Consider the following 20,129-nt stretch of genomic DNA (forward strand, 5'->3'; position numbering starts at 1 on the left):
CTACTCTGAGGGAGTAGTTCAGGAGTGAAGACCTGGAATCTGCACTTCTGACAGGTTTCCAAGTCGTGCTGGTGGTAAAGCTGTTAGGAACCCGCTGGTCTAAAGCAAACCTACGCCATTTCCTGCCATTGGCCACGTGTGCACGGTCCACCGATGGAGAACCACATGGTTAGATCCCCATCAGGAAGAGTAACCGGTTAACTTTTCTCAATGTCCTGGCATGACTTTCCATTGGAAGGCAGTTAGGGCGTCGGGGTGGAGAGCTCTGGCTTGAGTCAGACCCCGTAGGTGTTGCACTATGGGCTCTAACTGTTGCATGATCTGAGTACATCATTGAACAGTGGATGGGGACATGGTCTTTAACCTCAAAATTGTGAAAGGATTAAATGGGATCACGTATAAGATGTGGTCAGTGGATATGTAGATGGTTTATTAATCGGAGATCAACCAGGGGGAAAAAACTTCTAGCTCAAGGGATTGAATAAATCAGGAGAGTTGGTTCCTTGTGTGATGGAACAGCTCAGAAACCACAGGCGCTGGTGAGGGGATGCGGAGGGTTAGCAACAGCAGAAGGCTGTTCCCACCCCTGGGCTAGATCCAAATGGGACGAGGCACTGATGGTATAGCTCAGAAGCTAGAAGCTTCTGCTGAGCAGCAGAGTATCGGGGGGCTCCGAAATCTTGGAGAGAGTGTTTGTCTGGCAAGAGTTGGGGCCACAGCAAGACTGAGGACCTGGAATCCAGAGGGTTCTAGAGAGTTCCGTGTGCCACAGAACTGAGGGGGGCCGGCGAGGGCAGCAGGAAGTGGATTGGTCTCAACACGCTGTGGAGATTGGCGTCCTGTGCCTGTCGCTCCCGTCACTGCCCAGGCCTTCCTATCTGGGCCCCTCACTGTCCCCGTGTGTTCAACGAGTGCCGCGTACAGGCAAGGTACCCCCCGCCTGGAACGTGCTTGGCAATAAAGACAAATAGGCAAGTTCTCTCACGTTAAGAATGGTTTGTGCATGCCGACAAGATGCCGCAGAGAGAAACCTCGGTGTAGAGTCTAGTTTAGCTCCCCGAGTGCACGTCATACCCCGTGTCCCACTCGTGCACGTGGGCCAGGGCCTCGTGGCCGGCCCTGCCGCCGGGGACAGACAGCGGCTGCCTTAACAGAGCGCAGTGTGTCGAGAACAATCCTGAAGGTCTGGGGGTGGCTGGTGTGGACGGGGGAAAGGATGGCCAGGCGGTGGCCCTGCGGCAGGGATGTGCGTTGATAGGACATGGCCCAGAGGTGCGGGTTTTCATCATTAAGGACCAGGCGAAACATTGCCGGGAACACTAACTCGTCCTCCTTGGGGCCGCCTGGCGTCTCTCTCGCTTTCCAGAAATGGGGTAATGGGCTAATGGGATGCAAACCAGGTGGGGGAGGCTACGGGCCGGGCACGAGGCGAGAGAAGCCGTTTGAGAAGCCTCTCTTCTGCACGATGGACATTCCAACGCATGACTTAAGTTTCAAAACAATCTTTATTCTGTTTGAAGACCTAATACAATGCATTGAAGCAACTTAAAACAACAAGACGTAGCTCCACTGAATCTACAGCTTGAACAAAATGTCAAGGAGGCGCACTCCCCCCACCCCACCCCCGCCCCAGTTGCCTTGTAAAGGCAAAATTACAACTGATCATGACATCCTCCCTCTCGTCAAAAGACCAACTTTTAACAATGTCATATAAACAGATTTGTAAAAACATCAAACAGATTGTAGCTTTAAAAAATACACACGTATAAATGAGTTTTTTTGTTTTGTTTTGCCTTTTCTTTTTTTTTTTTTTTTTTTTTTAAATAGCAGCATCCTGGGCAGCTAATGCTATCTCATGGTGACAAGTTTAATGTGAAGTTGGATAGTGTCGCCAATGAACCCAATTCTGTTCCCTGACTACTCATGATACCAATACTTTATGTAACCCGATTTGTAGAAAAATAAGAATTTGGCATTTTCGAACTCTGTCCCATGCGAGGCATTGTGCTTTAAACTGCCCCTTTCTTAGAAGACCCTGAACTCAACTCTCAGGGTCGGCTCTCCAACTAGATACCATGCATAGCAAAAGCACAGGTGTTAAAACCAGCACTTTTTCTCCCGTGAAGGAACATCAGTAGGACTCCCAAACACGTTACTAGTCCATAACCAGCTATGTGACAAAGCACTTGGTTCCCCACAGTGACAGCTCACACAAACACATTTCGACTTGACGCACTGAAAATGAGGATTTCCAAGCTAAGCGAGTCATCCAGACCAGCTCACCCAGAGGAGGAACTTTACAAAGCAGGGAAAAGCCAAAGAATTATGAACTTCTCGCTTCACTTGCAAAGGTTCACCTTTAGAAGACAAAACAAAGCCACTTCAAAGGGAAAAAAAAAAAAAACCCACCCATACACATCCACAAGAATTGTACTAGACATGTGCTGGTTGTGTACTTGAACTCAGCGACTGTGGATCTGTTTTGGCTGAAAGGTGTACTGGAAACAGTCCATGCACATATACATATATACATAGCTCAAGGGCCGCGAACTGGTCAGATGTCGCAAACAACATGCTTTTTGCCTTCTCGTGGGGTTAGGATTTTTCTCTTGGGTGTAGTACCGGGTCTCAGAGCTCCCACGGTACAGCCCCCTCAGAGCCTTGCTTGCAGCTCATTTGCCTTCTGGCTTTTATGTGGAGGATGCTACCGTGGGTGGGGAGGATGGATGCCTGCATGAGAGCAGTTATCAGGAGTGCCTCTGCTGTGTCCCTTCTTACTCACCAGCCACTTGGTGTTATTAGGAAATGACTGACTGAACCCGAAGATCCCTCCTGGTCAAACACCTAGAAGGACGAATGCGGTGGGCATGCTACCCGCACTCAGAGCGGCACATGGCGGAGGCCTAACATCAGAGCTTTGGGGTCACTCACTGTAAAGGGAACGAAGCATCCTGCCTTCGCTGTTGAGAGAAACCCACTTGCATTTTTACGTTTGCAAAATGCAAAAACAAGGCAGGTGCCTGAACACCACACCACCTTGGGGGGAAGAGTGTCGAACCAAAAAACGTTAATAAGACTATCTTTGCATGAAACATTGCATCTTAGATCTTATACTTTAGATGCTCAATGAAAATCAGAGTTAATAGCATGTGTGGATGGGCTACCAAGAAAAAAAAACCAAAACCAAAACAAAAACAAAAAACCTCCCACCAGCGTAAGGCTGGTTCATAAGCTACTATCAGAGCATCGCTGGGCTTCCGTGTGAAATGAAAGGACGGTTTCAAAAGTTGACACTTACGGACTACACAACCAGGGAAATCCTCGGCCATGTGGAGATGAGAGGGAGACAGATCAGTACAGTCAGGCTTCAGGGCTGACAGTCTGGCTGTAAGACTGGTTCTTGCGCTTGATACGAGGAGCATAATGTAAAGGAAAAAAAAATACATTCTGCGGTGGATTAAGTCAGCTGCTAGGCTATTTCCGAGGAATTTTTAAGAGTAACTACATTGAAAACCCAAACAAAGCAGCCCTCCCCGCAGTATCTGAGATAAAGCCGCGGCTGCGTCAGTCCTGGCAGAGGAGAGCTGCGGCCCTAAGATCCCACTGCCCCCTCCCAGGTTCGGGCCTGTCCACGCTGCTGTTCGGTTGCTCCTGCCTCACGGGCAGTTTGCACCACATGAGTTATCTTAAGCCGGGGAGAGACGGCTCCCTCCTGCCCCACACAGGAGGGGAGGCCCTAAGAGGCCTGCCTCTCCCCCACAGCGGCAGGGGCATGTACGGTTAATGACTCGGGTGACCTGCAGGGGCAGTTAGGGTTCTTCCAACAGCCGTGACTCCAGCGAGCTCTCCACAGCCCAGCCCAGCAGCAGCAGCTACGATCCGTGTGTGTTTGCTCCATGATCGCAGTTGAATGGAAAAGGGCAGGCACGTGAAAAACGTGCAGAGGAAAATATTTTTTCAGATCGTGCGCTTCCTGAAATGAACGTTTATTGGTTGTGATGGGCCGTCTAGCGTTAGAGACGCGTGTTCTCAAGGCAGCGGCTCTACCTTGACATCAGCGTTCCAAACAACAGTGGGGACCCCTGGCCCCGCGAGGCCGGCTTTGTCTCCCTAAGACCTACAGTATCTGACCTGCCGCCGCAGCGGGTCCGTGCTTGTCAGGGATGTAGGATAACTAGCAGATCCAAGTGGGAAAAGACTGAAGTTAGAAGTTACTCCCTTCTCTGTAGTCATGAGAAAGTGCATTACCATCCCGCCACCCTCCCTCCACCCGCCTGTACATCCCTTTGCTCATCCCCCCCAAGATTCAAGAAGTTCACAATTCTCCATGAAACAGACATTACCAGGTACCGTATTTTGAGTCTTAAAACAACATTGTTGAACTCAGCGATACTTTGTCATATTTATATATCTTTCTCTTTTTTTTTTATTGAATAAAGCAGCTTTGAAGCTTATCAGGCACTGCCCAACAAAACATTTAGTCCAAAAAAAAAAAAAATCTGTTATGAACTTTTTAACCTTGGGCTAATTGCCAAGTACTTTGTACAAGAAAAACTGTAAAATATTTCATAGTTTTAATTCTGAAGCCATTTTTTTTTTTTACTGGCATCCTGTACATTTAAAAAAAAAGGGAAAGAATCACAAACAAATAACAACAACCAAAAGAATCAGAGACACGGTATTTTCAAGCAACAAAAACTGGGGTGGGGGAAGCTTATTCTGAAGGTACATTTAAAACTGAGATAACGACAAGAATTGCATAGCACTGTGAATTTAGCCTTCAGCAAAACGAAAAAGAAGCTATTTGGTATTGATACAAATCCATCTATGTGATAGTTAGTCAGTCATCCATTGTTATGTACATATTTTATATAATGAAGGTCATTGACAAGTCCTATTGTCCAAGCTCCGTTTTTTTCTGTTGGTGGGGTTGTTTTTAAAGTTTTAAACACCACACTTTCTGGCACTCCGCTACAACAGATTCTCCTCCTCTGAACGTACGCGAGCCGACGACGTTCTCCCAAAACATTTCTTGTGAGCCAAAGCGCCTTTCTGCTACATATCGTTCATTTGTTAGAAAATGAAATAATCCACAGTGCGACGTGTCTGGGTCCACCGTGCACAGCAACCCCCAGGCTCAACCAGCCCGGCTCGAGCGCTCCCAGGCCGGGGCTCTGGAGCCCGTCCACCCTCTGGTCTACAAGGTCCCAACTTTGAGCTGGTAAAGCTTCAGAAAGCATTAACAAGCACCATGGTTAAAGGCCTCTTTGTCCCTGCACGCAGAGATTTTTGCATTTCTTTTTCTCTTTGTGTGGTGGGTTGTTGTGGCTTAAATTAAACCCCCGCCCCAACCCCCCCGAAAAAACCGGGGTTAAAAAAAAAAAGAACTAAAGGAAGGACAAGCACTCCAGAGTAGAAACGTTATGGTCACCGCACGGTGCTGGGCTGCGTGTCTCCCCCTCTACTCTGTGGTCATCGGAAGCTCGAGTCCCATCTGCAGGCAGACGGCTTCGTTTCCGCAGCTCAATTACAGGTCAGGCTGGAGAGGAGCCCTGTGCTTTCCAGAGGCCTCAGGGTGGCTGCACTTCAGGAGAAGGATCCGAGGCCAAGCGCTTCATCGCCTCTGCTGTGCATATACCGGGTAGGCTAGTGTGACGTTGAGAGAGTCGTTGTGCTGCACCAGGGAGGTGTGTTGGTAATGGAGCACCAGTTCTTTCAGGGAGCTGTACAGGTTATAGGGCTCGGCAAAGCCGTAGCCAGTGGCCGTTTTGTTGATGACGCAATGCTTGACCTCGCCGTCCACCCTGCGGGGGCAAGAGAGGGAGAGAGAACAAATGCCTCGTGAGCTGGTCCTGCACCAGGGCAGGACCCCCAGGGGGCACTTAGCGGCTGAGCCACCTGTGCCTGGAACCCAGCCTCACCAAGCCTCTGTCTTTGCATCTTTAAAATGGGAGGAATCGAACACGGTGGCCTTGAGAGACAGGCTACCGTATGCACGAATGTGCTGGCAGGCAGGGCTGGGGGGCTGCGCTCTTCCTCCAAGCATCCGTAGGAGTCTTTCAGGCTGGCCTGCTCTTAACTTTGCATTTATCCTCTGTTCTCCTGTCCTCTGGGCCCAGAAGTCCTGACTGCGTCTGGGATGATTGCTCTGCTTAAGTGGAAGGGAGCTCAGGGAAGGTGGTGTATTTTTAGAACCTTTTCCTTCCTAGAGGACACTCGCTTGCTTTTCTGAAGCGAGAGCAGTGATCCAAAACTTCTCTTTCGCGTCTGGGGACTACTTATGCCCCAGGGGCCCTCATCACAAGGGCCGAGCCATTGCTCTCCCTGAGCTGACCACACGGTGGCTGGAGATACGTACACCACGGAGCAAGCGTAGCAGCCCTGTTTACTGCTCTCCCGGACCAGGAAGGTGCCGTCCCGTTTCCCCCGTAGAAGGTTCTCAGCTTTGTTCCTGTTGCTACTGCCCACGTTCCAGGTCTTCTCGTCGTGGTGAGGCAGGTCCTCATCATCTTCCACCAGCGAGTATTGGCTAGAGAGGTGGGAGGGAGAGGGCCTGGGTGAGGCTGGGGGCGTCAGGCCCACCGCCCTCCTCCCACCCACAGCTTCCCCGGCCTGCCCCCTTCTCCCCCAGCTCAGCCAGCCCTGTGATCTCACTGGGCAGAGAACGCCAGTAAGTCACCCTCCTGCTCTTTTCCAGGCAGGAACTACGACGCAGTAGCTGGGCCCAGAGGAAGGTGTCAACCAGTCCTGTTTGTCCAGTTCTGATCAGGAAACGGACCAAGAGCACTGCCAGCGTGCAAATAATCCAAACAAAACCCATATTTGAGCTTCGGGGCGACACTGGCTGTAATTGTCTTTCTTCTCCCCACTCCTAATCATTCCCAAAACACACTGGGATGTTCAGGGCCTGCGTGGAGGACACAGTGTCCCTTGACAGCCTCGTCGGGAAAAACCAGAGCTGCATCCTCCTTCCCTAAACTCTGCCTTTTTTTTTTTTTTAAACAGTTTATAGGGGCTCTTCCAAACTTGGTCCAATTGCTCGCTTTCCCTCAAACGAGGAAAGTCCTTGGCCGCCTCCCTCCCACCTGCAGTAAGTACTTACTCTTCCGTATTCTCGTTGCCCAGCCACTCATTCAACTTCTTTTGCCGAACACCTTTCTGAGTCAACCACCTGGAAAACAGAGGAGGAAAACTCATTCCTAATTTATCCTTAATTCTGGCAACCGTCCGTCGGCGGCTCTATGGGGGGTTCAGCTTCCGGGACTTACATCAAGTACTGGTCTCTCGTCTTCCTCAGCTGAATGAGGTCGGGCTTAATGCTGTTCATGCGCTTGTCAATCTCCCGATACTCAGCCGCCTGCTTCTTCAGGTCTTCCTCCAGGCGCCTTCTACTGTCCACAATCTCACTAATTCGGGACTTTAACTTTTCATAATTATGCATAATCCTGTAGGCGAGAGAAAGGCATGGGTTATCCACCAGCCTCTTCAGGTAAAGAAGGCTTCCTCGGGCTGTCGTGTGGTTTTGTTTTGTTGTTTTTAATTATTCATCGAAGCACAGAGAGCAAGATTGCCTTTCCACAGTTCTAGAGGATTCTGATTCTCTTTCACACAAGGACAACCCTCCCGGTTCACCAACCTTTGTATTTCTTTTTCGTTGCCTTCACGCTTAAATTTTTCTATGTATTCTTTGCTGTACCGTTCCTGGCTTTGGCACTGCTCTTCAAATATTTTTATGGTTTCATTAAATGCTTCAATAGCTGTTCTCTTCATTTGAATTTCCTACAACACAATGGTTAATAAGACAATGTCATACCTGTCACTGGACAGATGAGGTGTTACCGTGAGATGCTGTTGGGACATCGGATGCTATTACTATCTAGCATGGAAATCCTCTGGTAAGCAAGCGAGGCCTCTAATTCATAAAACCCATTAAAATAGTATCACAGAAGCTCACATTTCCTTTGGGAATGTTCCCAGTCTCTGAAAGAAGACTGCCGGACAATCTCCTATACTTTTCATTGTTTTAAAAGCCATTCCCCTTTATCAGCAATTTTAGGGAATCCACGTTGCCTTCTACTCCCTCTGGTGGTCCTAGATACATCGCGGCCTCGAGAAGATTAAGCCTCTAGGAAAACACTTAAAGGGAGCCTCTGCTTCTTTATGACGGGGCCTAACGGTCCCATCTCCATGTCAGAGGTTAGAGGAGTTTTCTGAACTAAAAAGTGCACTCAGGAATCACGTCAAATCCACTTGACACTCACAGCAGCCTTTTCAATTATCATGAGTACTTATTATTCTGGAACCTACAAGGGTCATGTAAAAGGTCTAGAGATGCTGTGAATAATCAACAGTGTTTTACAAATACAGGATCTTTTCCAATAGCAGGAGCTCAACTTGACCTTTTTCTTGAAGCTGAAAGGACACATCTCAGATTCTAGTAACTAAGAGTCTGGAGAGTCAACTGTGACTTTCGCAGAAAACTCACCTGGGAAGTACGGGTATAATCTTCATATAACCTATCGTATTCCCGACTTTTTTCTTGAAATTGAGTGTTATATTCGTGTAATTTTTTCCCTACAGCTTCAATATTATCCTCTTTGACAACCTGATCCTGGAAGAATGAAAGAGTGGAAGAGAGACAGAACTTCATCAGTCAATCAGGTATTGAGTCAATGTTTTGGCCATTATCAAACCGTCCTTTTGTGATCACAAGTAAAAAGTCATTAATGTCTCATTACATGGGATTCATCTGCTTCACAACGCTGTGAAGGTATCTTGTCTAAATACTGTAACAGGAGAATTTCGTTTCGATTACCTGTTGGTATTTGGATACTGGATAGAGTAATTTCACGTCCAGTTTGGGGTTATACTGAGCTAGAGACTCATTCCGGTAGTGGTTTATTAGTTCAACCACAGAGTTGAAGGTCAGTGGGTCAGAGAAGCCATATTTCCCATCTCGGTGAAATATTTTGATTAATTTGTTATTTCCTCCTTTCCTGTGGATACAACAGACGTAAGGGCGTTACGGTTTTCTCTAAAGAAATGTGTTTTAATGTCTGCTTGCACACCTCAATCTTTGCTACCTTCCCTGACTCACCTTAGTGTAAGAGTATAATCACCATGCATTTTAGTAGATGCGTCTCGTACCAAAAAGGTCCCGTCGGCTGTATCTCGAAGTTTTTCATTCACTTCTTCCCTGAAATGAAAAAAACAAAGCTCACCTTGAGGATTCTTCATTTAGCTTCACAGCAAACTAAACACAAAGGACACAGAGCTCCTCTATTGCCCCCCTAACCCCCCACCCCTACAGATCACATGTATTGTTGATATAGAAATGCTACAAATTTCACCTCAGTACAGAAAGACAAACCTAAAAACTACCCGTTTCAGTAATGGTCTATCTGTGGGACAAAGTTTTCATTTATTTTTTAACCAAACACACTGACAAATGAGCACAACAAGACGTGATCCGATCCCTGAAAGGACTCCTTACTCCCCCTTCAAAAAAAGCTACCAATAAAGATGCCCTTTTAAGATGTGTCTCAGACAAGAACATTAACCCTAACAAGTTCTCCCTAACAGAAAGTGACTTTGGGCCCCACCTTTAGACAGTGCCACATCACCCTGGGGGCTTCCCTGACATTTTCTGCAAATAACACAACTTGTCGAGGATTTAATTTCCTGTGGCAGCCAGCACCCACAGTCCCCCCAGTGCTCTGGGACCTCTTTGGTCTTCCCTGGAAGACAACCAACTATGCTTCATGCTTATGTTGGAGGATATCCTAAAAATGGAACTTAGCATGCTGGTGCATTTCTTGCTCTAAAACTAGAATTCTCTCTCGAGCGAAAACTCAAAGAGTGTTTGTGGCCTTACCTTGAGATATCTCCCCAGTACCATTCAGCATCTTGTAAGGACATATTGTTATTCATACCGTTGTTGGCTACAGTGGTGGGTTTCGGTGGTTTAGGAGGCAATGCTGCAGATGAAAGAGAAAGAAAAAGTTGTTTGCAAATACCAGCTACAGTCGAATACTTAGGTCTAATTTAAGTTTCTTGAGAATACTGTGAAATAGAGCAATAATTCACAAGTCTATGAAACAGGACCGTTTTGTTAAACAAATAAAGACATCTTTCACAGAGGATGGATCAAAAAGAAAGGAAAGTGGAGAAGGGAGAGAACAGCTTACAGATTCACAACTACACTGGGCTGGCCATGTGAATGAATTTCAGAGTGAATCCAGAGTCCCGGCATTTCCTACTTCTAGGCTCTAGTTATATTAAAGTTTCAGGCCTGATCAAATCCATCTAAAATAGGAAACCGTGAACATATGAGCAGGAGAAACCACATGGGTTGGCTTTAATTTCCTCCTCTTATTTAATTATAAAAGACAAATTTGGTTTCTGTCCTCCACAAATGCTGTTGCTGTAATAAAACTCATCTACAAGCAATATGTTTTAAGAGGAGGAATTGGGTTTCTCTAATCTTAGTATTTCAGGCACTATCCTGCCAAAAGCCACTTTAAGAAACTCATCTGTGACCCAAATCTCTTTAAGTATTCACGTTAATATTCTTTTGGATAAATTGTTCTCTCTATGCCAAGAGTGAAGAAAAACCCTATCCCTCTTCCTCAATGTCAAATCAGTATTCCTGTACCAATTGGTGACAAATAAAAGACTGCAGTGTTTCTGAATTTCTTAACTGGGAGCAGGGCTAGTGCTGGACTACAATTGAGGAAGCAAAATAAGGCTAGGGTTTGTAACCGAATTCTGAGTCACAAGTTTTAAAGGACGGTTAGTATTTCATGCAAAAAAATCCTCTCAGGAGTCTATCGAGAATATTTTATAAAGGGGGAGACTGCATAATGGGAAGCCAACTCCTTTTCCCATTCCGGTATCTTAATATAAGAGCAGGCAAAGTCTCGGCGTTTGATTTAGAACAGTCTCAGGTCACCTAGGACTGAGTTGCAATCACTGCTAGGTTTTACATGTTCCCTCAAGTACCAAGTGTTATCACTGCAAAGTACCACACTGTCCTCCTCCACTGTCACAGAGAAAAGCAGCACAAAGGACGCATCATTTTAATTACAGGAACAGTATGAACGACACACAACACTATAACCCACAAATAGCAAAGGACCTCGATTAACAAAAGACACTGGTGAAAAACTGGAATCCAATTCCTATCTGTTCAAGTAAGAAAAAGCATTCCCCACACACAGCCTGACCTGCTTGCTTCCACAGGCAAAGCATGTAATGTGCAAGCTCTGATCAAGCTAATTTTTATTAAATTAGAACAAGTTAATAAAGAGAAATCGAAAGAGGATCAGTTACAGTAGTTGTCAAAAAAAAAAAAAAAAGCCACAAAATTAACTAGCTTTCTAAAAGAATACTGCAGTATTACCTGGTGGATCCATTTCTATATAAAACATCAAGTCTGTGCCACAATTTATATCTGTCTTAGCATATTCTAAATCCAGGTCTTCCATATTCCAAACAGTGTTGTACATTTGTGCGAGAGTTTCCTTGGCTGAGCTCAGTTATAAGAAAAGAGTCCGGCTTTCTTTGTAATGGTGTCTTGGAATTCATTTTAAAACCTATAAGGGGCTGCACTGTAACCTATTACATCACACACCCCAGCCAATCAAGTCAGAAAAATGTCACCAGACCACTCCTGCTTCATCATTTCTCTTCGACATCCAGCCCTAACACAATCCCAACCTCACCGAGAACCCACATACTAGAATGGCAATGTATACATGCACATCGTTTCAAAAAGGTGTTTAATTTGACTATTCTCCTCCACCAGTGAGTTTTCTAATGCCTTTTTTATTACTCCTTGCAGCATGGTACGCTCCGCTGTTGGCAGGTTGACAAAAGCTGATATGCTGCAGCACGTAGCTCTTTTTTTTTCCCTCCCCTCTCCCCCAGTGCATCTGGGTTTACAGAGAGCCTGATCATGCCTCGGTTTAAAAATCTTACAAATGCATGGAAATGGTATATTTAAGGTCTGTTTTCCAGTCCTTAAATACCTCCTGTATGTATTAAAGGCAGAAGGGATCAAGAACTCTGGATATTTAATTTCTTTCCTACAGAATGCACTGACAACCCAGAACTTAAACACTGTTACAAATGTACCACAGGAGAAAGCACAATTGAAAGAAAAATCTCCTTCTACCAAACATGGTAAAAACTAGACCTTAAGGGCTAACGATGGAAAATCTTAACAGGATTGAAGATGTGTATATTATCTGCAGAAATTTAATGTTACTGTCTAATTCAAAGTCCAGTCAAGGTAAGTTATAACTTCCAGAGAGAAAGAGGCCGTACCTCAGAATGGAGGGTAGAGGAAGCAATGATGTTTGCAAACTCTTTCTCACCGGCAGCACCAGAAGTCTGAAGATGGGCTTAATGCTGCTTGAAGGGGGGGGGGGGGGAGTGATGTAATCACTCTGTTTTTTTTTTTTTTTCTCTCCCTCCATCTCAAATGCCTCACTCTGGGGACTGTTAATCCCGGTTGGCAAATTTGTAAAGTAAAGAAATCAATTCCCCTATAAATCTGTTAATTTTAGTTCCTTAAAGCTCTTCTGCATATAATCCTGCCACCCTCACTAGAGCCTAATGTAGCTTCCCATTGTCAACGGGCTCTTCCCACCTACCGTATAAATCATGGAAAGAGTGGAGCAGAGCAAGGCATTCTCTGAGCTCGGTTCACTTGTGTCCCGTCTGGTCCAATTCATCTTCCCCATTAATGAGGAAGGCAGGCTCAACCCAACTCCTGCAGCCCGCTCCCGGGGACACTTTGCTATTCCTAAACTCAAAATGACAGGCGCACGCGCACACACACACACACACACACACACACACACACACACACACACACACACAAAAGGTCCAAGGGGTGGTGGGATCTGTCCTCAGGAAGGTTCAGAAAAAAAAAAATTTTTTTTTTTTCCTGCTGAACGCAAATGTGTCCTCGTCCCCCTAGAGCAGCCATGGGCAGGCTCACAGCCCAGAGGATCACCCCCTGCCTTTGGGGGCTCCCGGCACAGCGCGGTGGCGCCGCCGGACCCCGGGGCAAGCCGCCCGGGGGGAGCGCGGGGAGACAGGTGATTTTCCACGTCTCCCCCGCCTGGCCCGGCACCAAGGTCCACGCCGAGCACTCTGCAAGCGCGCCCCTTCCCCGGTACCCGTGGCCGCCCCCCGCCGAGCCCCCGCGGGGAGGGGGAGTGTCTCCGCTGGGCTCTTATCTGCCCTCCGCAGGCGGCACCTGATGGGACTCGGGCTCCGCACACCCGCGAGGTCGGGCCGCGCGCGTGCACGGAGCGGGGCGGGGGGTGGGGGGGCTCCGGGCAACTTACTTTGCAGGTTGTGCATGTCTGCAGTTCCCGCGGCGGGGCCGGCGCCGGCAGCAGCCCAGCTCCCCCCGCGGCTCCCTCGCTCCCGAGGCCGGCTCGGGCGCTCCGTGGGCGGCGGGGGCGGCGGGGGCGCGGGCTGGGGACCCCGGGACCGGGACCGCGCTCGCTGCAGGGACGCTGCGCGGCGGAGGGAGAGGGGCCGGCGCGCGGCTCGCAGATAACGATCACGGCTTCATCATTAACCCGGGCAGGTTCAAATATTTGCTGAGCTCGGGATTTGGGGGGGGGGGGGGGAGCCCGAGGCAAAGTCAAAGTTGTCACGGGCTAACAAGTGGCCCTAACGGAGGGGCCCTGACACGCGCTCCCTACCCGGCCGCGGCCCCGAGGAGCGGGCGCTGCGGGGCCAGACACAGGAAGCGGCGGAGCTAGTTCAGCAAAAATAGAATCAAAGCCCTGCTTGTAAAGGCCTGAACCTCCCCGAACAGCCCAGAACTCCGCGCCTCCCACGCGCTCACACACGCAGCCCCGCAGGTGGCCCGGGACTGCCCCCGGGGGCGCGCGGCCCGGGGCGGGGGGGCGGGGGGGGGGAGATCCCGGGAAGGCGCGGCAGGAGCCCACGCTGCATGGGCCCCGATGGCAACTCACATTTAATTGGCCACAGGGCTGTCTTGATAATGAGAAGGTGTGTCTGCCCGGCGCCCACGTGACTGCTGCCCGGCGCAAAGGAGAGGGCCCAGAAGGACAGGAGGCCTTCCCAGGGCACCTCTGGCCCCTGAGAAACTTGCCAGGCACCGGACCAAAGTTTGAGCTACGCCAATGTTCACTCCCATCAGCCTAAGATGGACAGCTTTCCGAATATCCCCAGAACCATCACAATGTAAAATCACAGAATCGCTCACGCTAAAACCAGAAAGTAATCTAAAGTGCACTTCAAGCAAATCCCTCGGGCTACATACACACACACACACACACACACACACACACACACACAGTCCTGAAGCGATCAAGGCAAGAACCACCACCACCAGCCTTCAGGTGTCTGGTCCTAAACTCCCTTTTTCTCCACCCACTGGCCCAGGTCTTCACTTCCTTCTGCCAGAGAAAGTTAACATTAACAAGTGAAACCGAAGTTAATTACTCTTAGGCCACATGTAAAAATTTCACACCTAAAACAAAACTTCTTCTCTTTGCTATTTTTAGCTTACTTGTATTTTTTTTTTTTAACTACCTTCTAATTCCCCATAAAGGAACATGGTTCTATCTTATTTACCCTCGGACTCTGCCTAGGAGGGTGACCCATGGTCCCATGCAGAGCTCAAGGAAGAGCTAGGTGTTAACATCAACCGCACACGGGCAGGCCCAGCTTGAGGGTTACCTGCACCGACCTCACAATGAAAGTGGACTTACACACTTTCCTTTGGTGCCACCGAAAGAGCACGTAAAACCTACTTCCTGATGGAAAGGAAGAGTCTCTAGGTGAATCTTCCAGCTCCTGCCTGCTGATCACAGAGGTGTTCGGTCCGTTCTGAAAACACCCTTGCACCCTCAGCTGTAGATTCCAGCCCTACTTTTAAAAACTTTCTAAAGCCAGAAACCAAGGAAACATCTGTCTCTAAAGCACACCTGTCTGAATTTACATGATGTTTCATGTCCAAACCTTCCAAGATGATCCCATTTTCTAGTGTAATTCCATCTCAGAAGCAAAACCGTCCACTGGAAAGCAGTACAACCTCAACTTAGAGAAAGCAAGTCTTAAAACAGATTAGAAAACTTTGCTGCAAGGTTTTCACAACACGTATGATCCTCTACCATAGAGGTTCTAGAATATCACGGCAAGTGTGAGCGGAGTCCTTTGCCCATTCAATTTTAGGCTTTGAAAAGTGATGGGCAAGCGGACGCGCTTCTTCATTAGCTTAAAAAGGGAGCCCTCTGCTGGTAGAACAGAATCAGTACCTTCTTGGGAGAAAGTGCTCAACCTCCTGCGTGGCTCATGCCTTTTCCCCCTATGCCCAAAATGTCACACAAATTAAAACCTAGGATTCATTTCAAATAACTAATACACCAAAAGCACAGGTGTAATGCCCGTGTAGGAAATGCTTTTCAAAAAAAAGAAAAAAAAAACGCTGTCTTTTAATTTCAGCATGTATCTGAGACCCAAACACTCAGCCACACTGGAGAACTTAACACATACTTGAAAACTAACTTCACCTCTGGATTCTTCGAAACAGTACATCTTACTACGTGTCCTTTCCTCAAAGTTCTGTAAAGCTCAAACAAGCCACATTCTGTTTCTCAGGAGGTGTGATCAAGGCAGAGAATATCCTTAAATTGTGCAAATATGTTCGAAAGGTACAGACTAACACTCTCACACTGTGCAAATCGACTTCAGATAGTGAGTGTTCCCCAACCAGCTTTCATCCCACACAGCTTCTTAAAAAAAAAAAAAAAAAAACTGCAGTGAAAAGAAAAGAAAAATAAAGAACCAAAATCTTCAAGGGTTAAATGAATGCCTCCCTTCATAATTTTAACTTAAGACAAATTAGGACAGAGGACCTTTCAGTATGATGCAAATTCTTTATCTGACACTGCACGAAGGGTTCACTTGAATTTATAAGTAAACCCAGATTTCCATAGGATACATTCTACAAACTATGTGAAAAGGTGTGACCGTTGCTTAGCAGAATAAAGCGCTGCCTTCCCTCTCAGACGCTGTCCTCCTTGGAGAGGTGAAGGCTGCGCCGTGAGAACAAAAGCTGACCGATACCCCATCAATATATATGCAGCCTGAAATACATTTCTTTATCAGAGCACCAATAAAACTTCCTATTTTTCGTTATAACCCAGTATGGCCTGCCTCTTTGTTTATTCTTATCCATCTAAATATATGCATTTTTTTCTAGTTTCATTTCTCACCTTTGAAACAACCCTCTAATGTCAGACCACATTTTAAATCCAATAAAAAATAAATCAGAGAAAGTAAAACTCTTTGAAAGTCATTTCCCTCTACCTTAGTGCTTGCTTTAGTCCTGGTTGAAAACCAAGCCCAGAGCATTTAAAACAAGATTTATGAATCGGGCTCTTCAGGATGAATGTTTTGCAATGTGCCAGTGGTTAAACATTAACTCTGACAGGTGTAGAAGGGCAGGAGGGAGAAAGAGTCATTTATTTTCCACTCTGGGCTTGAGGGTGCAATATTAGACTTCAATTATGCTGCATTAATATTTCTGAATATATCCATGAAATCTGAAATATGTAAATACACTTAGAATGGGTTTCATTCAGAGCCAGCCTGTGTTAAATGGTCCTGTTTTTACCTTAGCTGCCCTATAGAAATCTGCTTTAGCTACCTGAGTATCAGTAGGGTAAACAGAACACCTAATGATTCAAGAAAACCTGCTGTTCAGCTTTCGGTATTTTTAAGACTTTCTGTAACAAAGGGAACAGCAGACCTATCCAAGTTCTGAGAACCTCGGGACTCTGTGTTTAACCTTTCAAACGTTAGTTTCCCTCCACAGAGGGGAGATGCTTGCTTCATGGGTTGCTGGATGCTTTAAATGAGTGGGTGTGCCAAAGTTCTTTGAAAGTTGGTTAGTTTGTCAAAGAAATTTCAAAAATTCATTTGGATGATTGTTATCTTTTGCTTTTGCTCACTGCTAGGAGGAGCTCAATGGGAGAAGCAACCTGTGTCCTTGAGGAACGACGTAGCTGAGCAGAAAACAACAGGAAAAACTAGACAATAAGCTAAGTTTAAGAGGACCAGGTCTTAAGGGCATAAACCTACTGAATGGCATTGATCACTGTTACCTCGGGCAGGGACACGACCTACCTGTGAGATGAAGTCGACGGCACTGCTATGCGCTGCTCTGTGTGGTTGTGCATTCTGTGCACTGCACAGAAGCACGTGGCTGGGGAGCTGCTACAGAAACCCAGGGGCCTCCACCCACCAGGCCACACACAGGGGAAAGGGCATGATACTCAGTAAGGAACCTTGCTCCCTCCAGGCAATGCACCCACGGAGCAGCACCTGCTCAGTGAGTGTGTCTTTTGCAGATTAGCAGGGAAACCCGCGCAGGCGCCTAGAGGCCCAGCTGGGCTGGCTGGCTGGCTGGCTGGCTGGCTGGCTGGCAGCATGGGCTCAGGGGCGAGAAGGGCCTGACGGCAGCAAGGTGCTGGGAGCTACAGAAGGGGGCCCCCTCTGGAAGGTGGGTCAAAACCCAGAGTTGAGCGATGGTAGAGACAGGCTGTGGGTCCTGAGGTGCAGTACTTATCACCTCCTTCAAATCTCACACCCATCCCGGGGAGAGGCATTATTTCTATTTCCCAGATTAGAACACAGTTTGGAAAGGCTGAGTTACTTGCTAGGAACTCAGCAAATAAATAAGTAGCAAGAGCTGATTCAAACCTAGATCGACTGGAGACTCTGTGGGGTGATTCTGTAAAAACTGCCCTGGGGTTCTTCACCGCATGTGGCTTGTACTGGAAACTTCAGAGGACTTTGGAACGGACATGACATGCAGCCCCACTCCTCATGAAGGTTCCCCCCCAAACCCCAGGCAGCAGCTGCAGCACAGGTGACCCAGTTCTGGCTCACACTGCTTGGTCAGCACCAGGGGATGCTCTCAACTTCTGGGGGTGCTTCCGTCTCCTTAGGAGCAAAGGAAGAGTGGGACAAAGCTTTCAACTCAAAAATGATGCCTTTTATGATACTCTTCATTTAAAACATTTACTCCTTAACATCTAGTGTAGCAAGCCATCCTTTTTGTACTCTGCAATGTATTCTTACTAAGCCTTTGGAACTCCTTGAAGTGAAATATTGTTTCCTCTCCCCCTCTTCAAACTGTACCAATTCCTCAAAGCCCATTTCAAGCCCATTTTTTTCCCTCCAAGCCTTTTCCATCTACTCAATCATCCTCCGTGTCACCCACCACATCTCTACAATTCTCTTCATAGTTAGACACCCTCCTACCACCTAATACTTAAGATTCTGTGTGCTAATGGTCTCACATAAATGCATTGACACATCGCCTCAAACATCATCAGTTTTGCCTATCATTTCATAGTTCTAGCAGGTTAAAAGCTACCAAAGATGTCCGTCTATCCCGTAGTAGCCTTGCTTCCCTCTCTTTCCCCCAAATCATGCAAGTACTTGTTTCTATTCACGACAAAAAAGTTGCTGCCAATGAAGGATGGGTGAGCGTCCACTGGAGATGCTCTGGGAACAGCACATGCTGGGCAATGACGGAGGAGTCTAGGAAGATGTCAGATTCCTACCAGGCCTAAGGAATCATCTCTCTGCCCAAGGGTGTGTCCTGCCCATCACTTGTGTGAATCTGTTCCTGAATACAAAGGTGTTCAGGACGAGGGCCTCCATCCGTTCCCACAAGTCAGACATACCCTGAAGTATCTCTTGGCTCCCAAAGAGCCTATACATTCTTCAGAATAGCTAAGAGATGCCGCACAAAGGGAAAAATGGCTCAACCTGGGGTTTCGAGATTACTCAGATGCAATTTACCTGAAGAGGCTGCATAAACGGGGAGCAGTAAACATTTAGAGTGTTGTTTACCACTCACCCCGGCCAGCGGGGGACTAACCCACCTTGGAAACTGGCACACCGGTTTCTTGGCAGAGGAATGCAGCAGGGTCTGTGACCTAGCAGGCAGTCTTAAGTGTCCATTGCGAAAAAGGATAAATGTAAAAAATAAATAAATAAAATAAAGTTTTTTTTTTTTTTTTTTTTTTTTTTTGCTGGAATTAGAGTGAAACTGATGAGGACGTTTAACCAGTTTTCACCAGTCAGACTGATTAAACTCCAACACGGATTCCCACCGGTGGGTATCTACCAAACTCAGGCTGGCTTTTAAGCTTCCATGTGTCCCCATCTCCTGAAGGGTGGGGGCTCTGAGGAGACCGGGACCACCCTCAGCGCTTCACTGCAAGCAGGGCTCAGCTGTCCCTGGTCCCTGAGACAGACCCCAGCGCACACACCACAAGGAAGTGGAAGGCAGGGCTCTGCCCTCTGGCCCAGGGTCCTGTTTTGTTGTTACTCAGCCTCTTTCCCCATCCAGGTGTTTGGGCTGGGCTGAGGGAGAGGGGCAGTCACGAAAGCTGTCATGTTTCACACCCGCCCCCTGTCCCCTCAGCACAGGGTACTTGTGACCTACCACTGAATCTCTCCTATTGAGCACAAAGGCAGCCTCTGAACCCCAACACAGAGTCCCCAAATCCATTAACAAGGAGTCGCGTGAGAGGAAACCTTTTGGGCGCCCCTGGACTAAAGCCCTAGGCCACTGGTGACCGATGTGTCTGCTGCCATTCTCCTACAGTTCAGAGTAGCCCCCCTGAACATGCTGCTGGCTGGGACCTGGAACATCTGGAACATACCACACGTGCCCTCACGTACTGTTTCTGCAGCCTCTCTTACCTCCAGATACCATATTCTGGGCCCAGCTGCAGGAGCCCTTTCAAATACCTATCCCATCCTGCCGTGCACACGGGTGGGTTCTAAGCCCAAGGCCCCTCCCTCTCAGTCTGCCCCATTGGGCTGCAAACCCCCACGCCAGGCTGTGAGGCACCTACAAAGGCATGACTTAATTCCCCGTGGCCGCACGCACATCTGTGGGTCCCCATGCCCATTTATACAGGGAGAAGCTGGGTAGTTTGCATGAGTTACCTATAATAAAGAGTGAATTCATGATGTTTTACTTTAATTCTAGGCATAAATTAAGACCACATTCTCTACTGGTCCTGAAACTTGAACTTCACTTACTGGGCCCT

At 47.6% G+C, this 20,129-nt stretch overlaps 1 protein-coding gene across 5 annotated transcripts in view; it reads right to left on the bottom strand.

Annotated features, from left to right (window-relative positions):
* Positions 1 to 1,486: 1,486 nt before the first annotated feature.
* Positions 1,487 to 20,129, bottom strand: part of PIK3R1 (phosphoinositide-3-kinase regulatory subunit 1) — an 82,724-nt gene continuing 64,081 nt past the window's right edge. For 3 of the 5 annotated variants that reach the window (XM_055331414.1, XM_055331416.1, XM_055331415.1), the window contains exons 8-16: positions 9,875 to 9,977; positions 9,098 to 9,196; positions 8,816 to 8,996; positions 8,486 to 8,611; positions 7,637 to 7,779; positions 7,269 to 7,445; positions 7,103 to 7,171; positions 6,359 to 6,529; positions 1,487 to 5,804 (exon numbers count right to left, since the gene is read on the bottom strand). In XM_055331414.1, the coding sequence (XP_055187389.1) occupies positions 5,615 to 5,804; positions 6,359 to 6,529; positions 7,103 to 7,171; positions 7,269 to 7,445; positions 7,637 to 7,779; positions 8,486 to 8,611; positions 8,816 to 8,996; positions 9,098 to 9,196; positions 9,875 to 9,977 (1,259 nt within the window). In that variant the 3' untranslated portion in view covers positions 1,487 to 5,614. Of the gene's footprint in view, positions 5,805 to 6,358; positions 6,530 to 7,102; positions 7,172 to 7,268; positions 7,446 to 7,636; positions 7,780 to 8,485; positions 8,612 to 8,815; positions 8,997 to 9,097; positions 9,197 to 9,874; positions 9,978 to 11,401; positions 11,575 to 13,358; positions 13,816 to 20,129 lie in introns of those variants that run through there. The other 2 variants (XM_055331418.1, XM_055331417.1) reach the window with 2 other exon arrangements.

This window comes from Nyctereutes procyonoides, unplaced genomic scaffold (genome assembly GCF_905146905.1).
Source record: "Nyctereutes procyonoides isolate TBG_1078 unplaced genomic scaffold, NYPRO_anot_genome, whole genome shotgun sequence".
NCBI classification, from domain to species: Eukaryota; Metazoa; Chordata; class Mammalia; order Carnivora; family Canidae; genus Nyctereutes; species Nyctereutes procyonoides.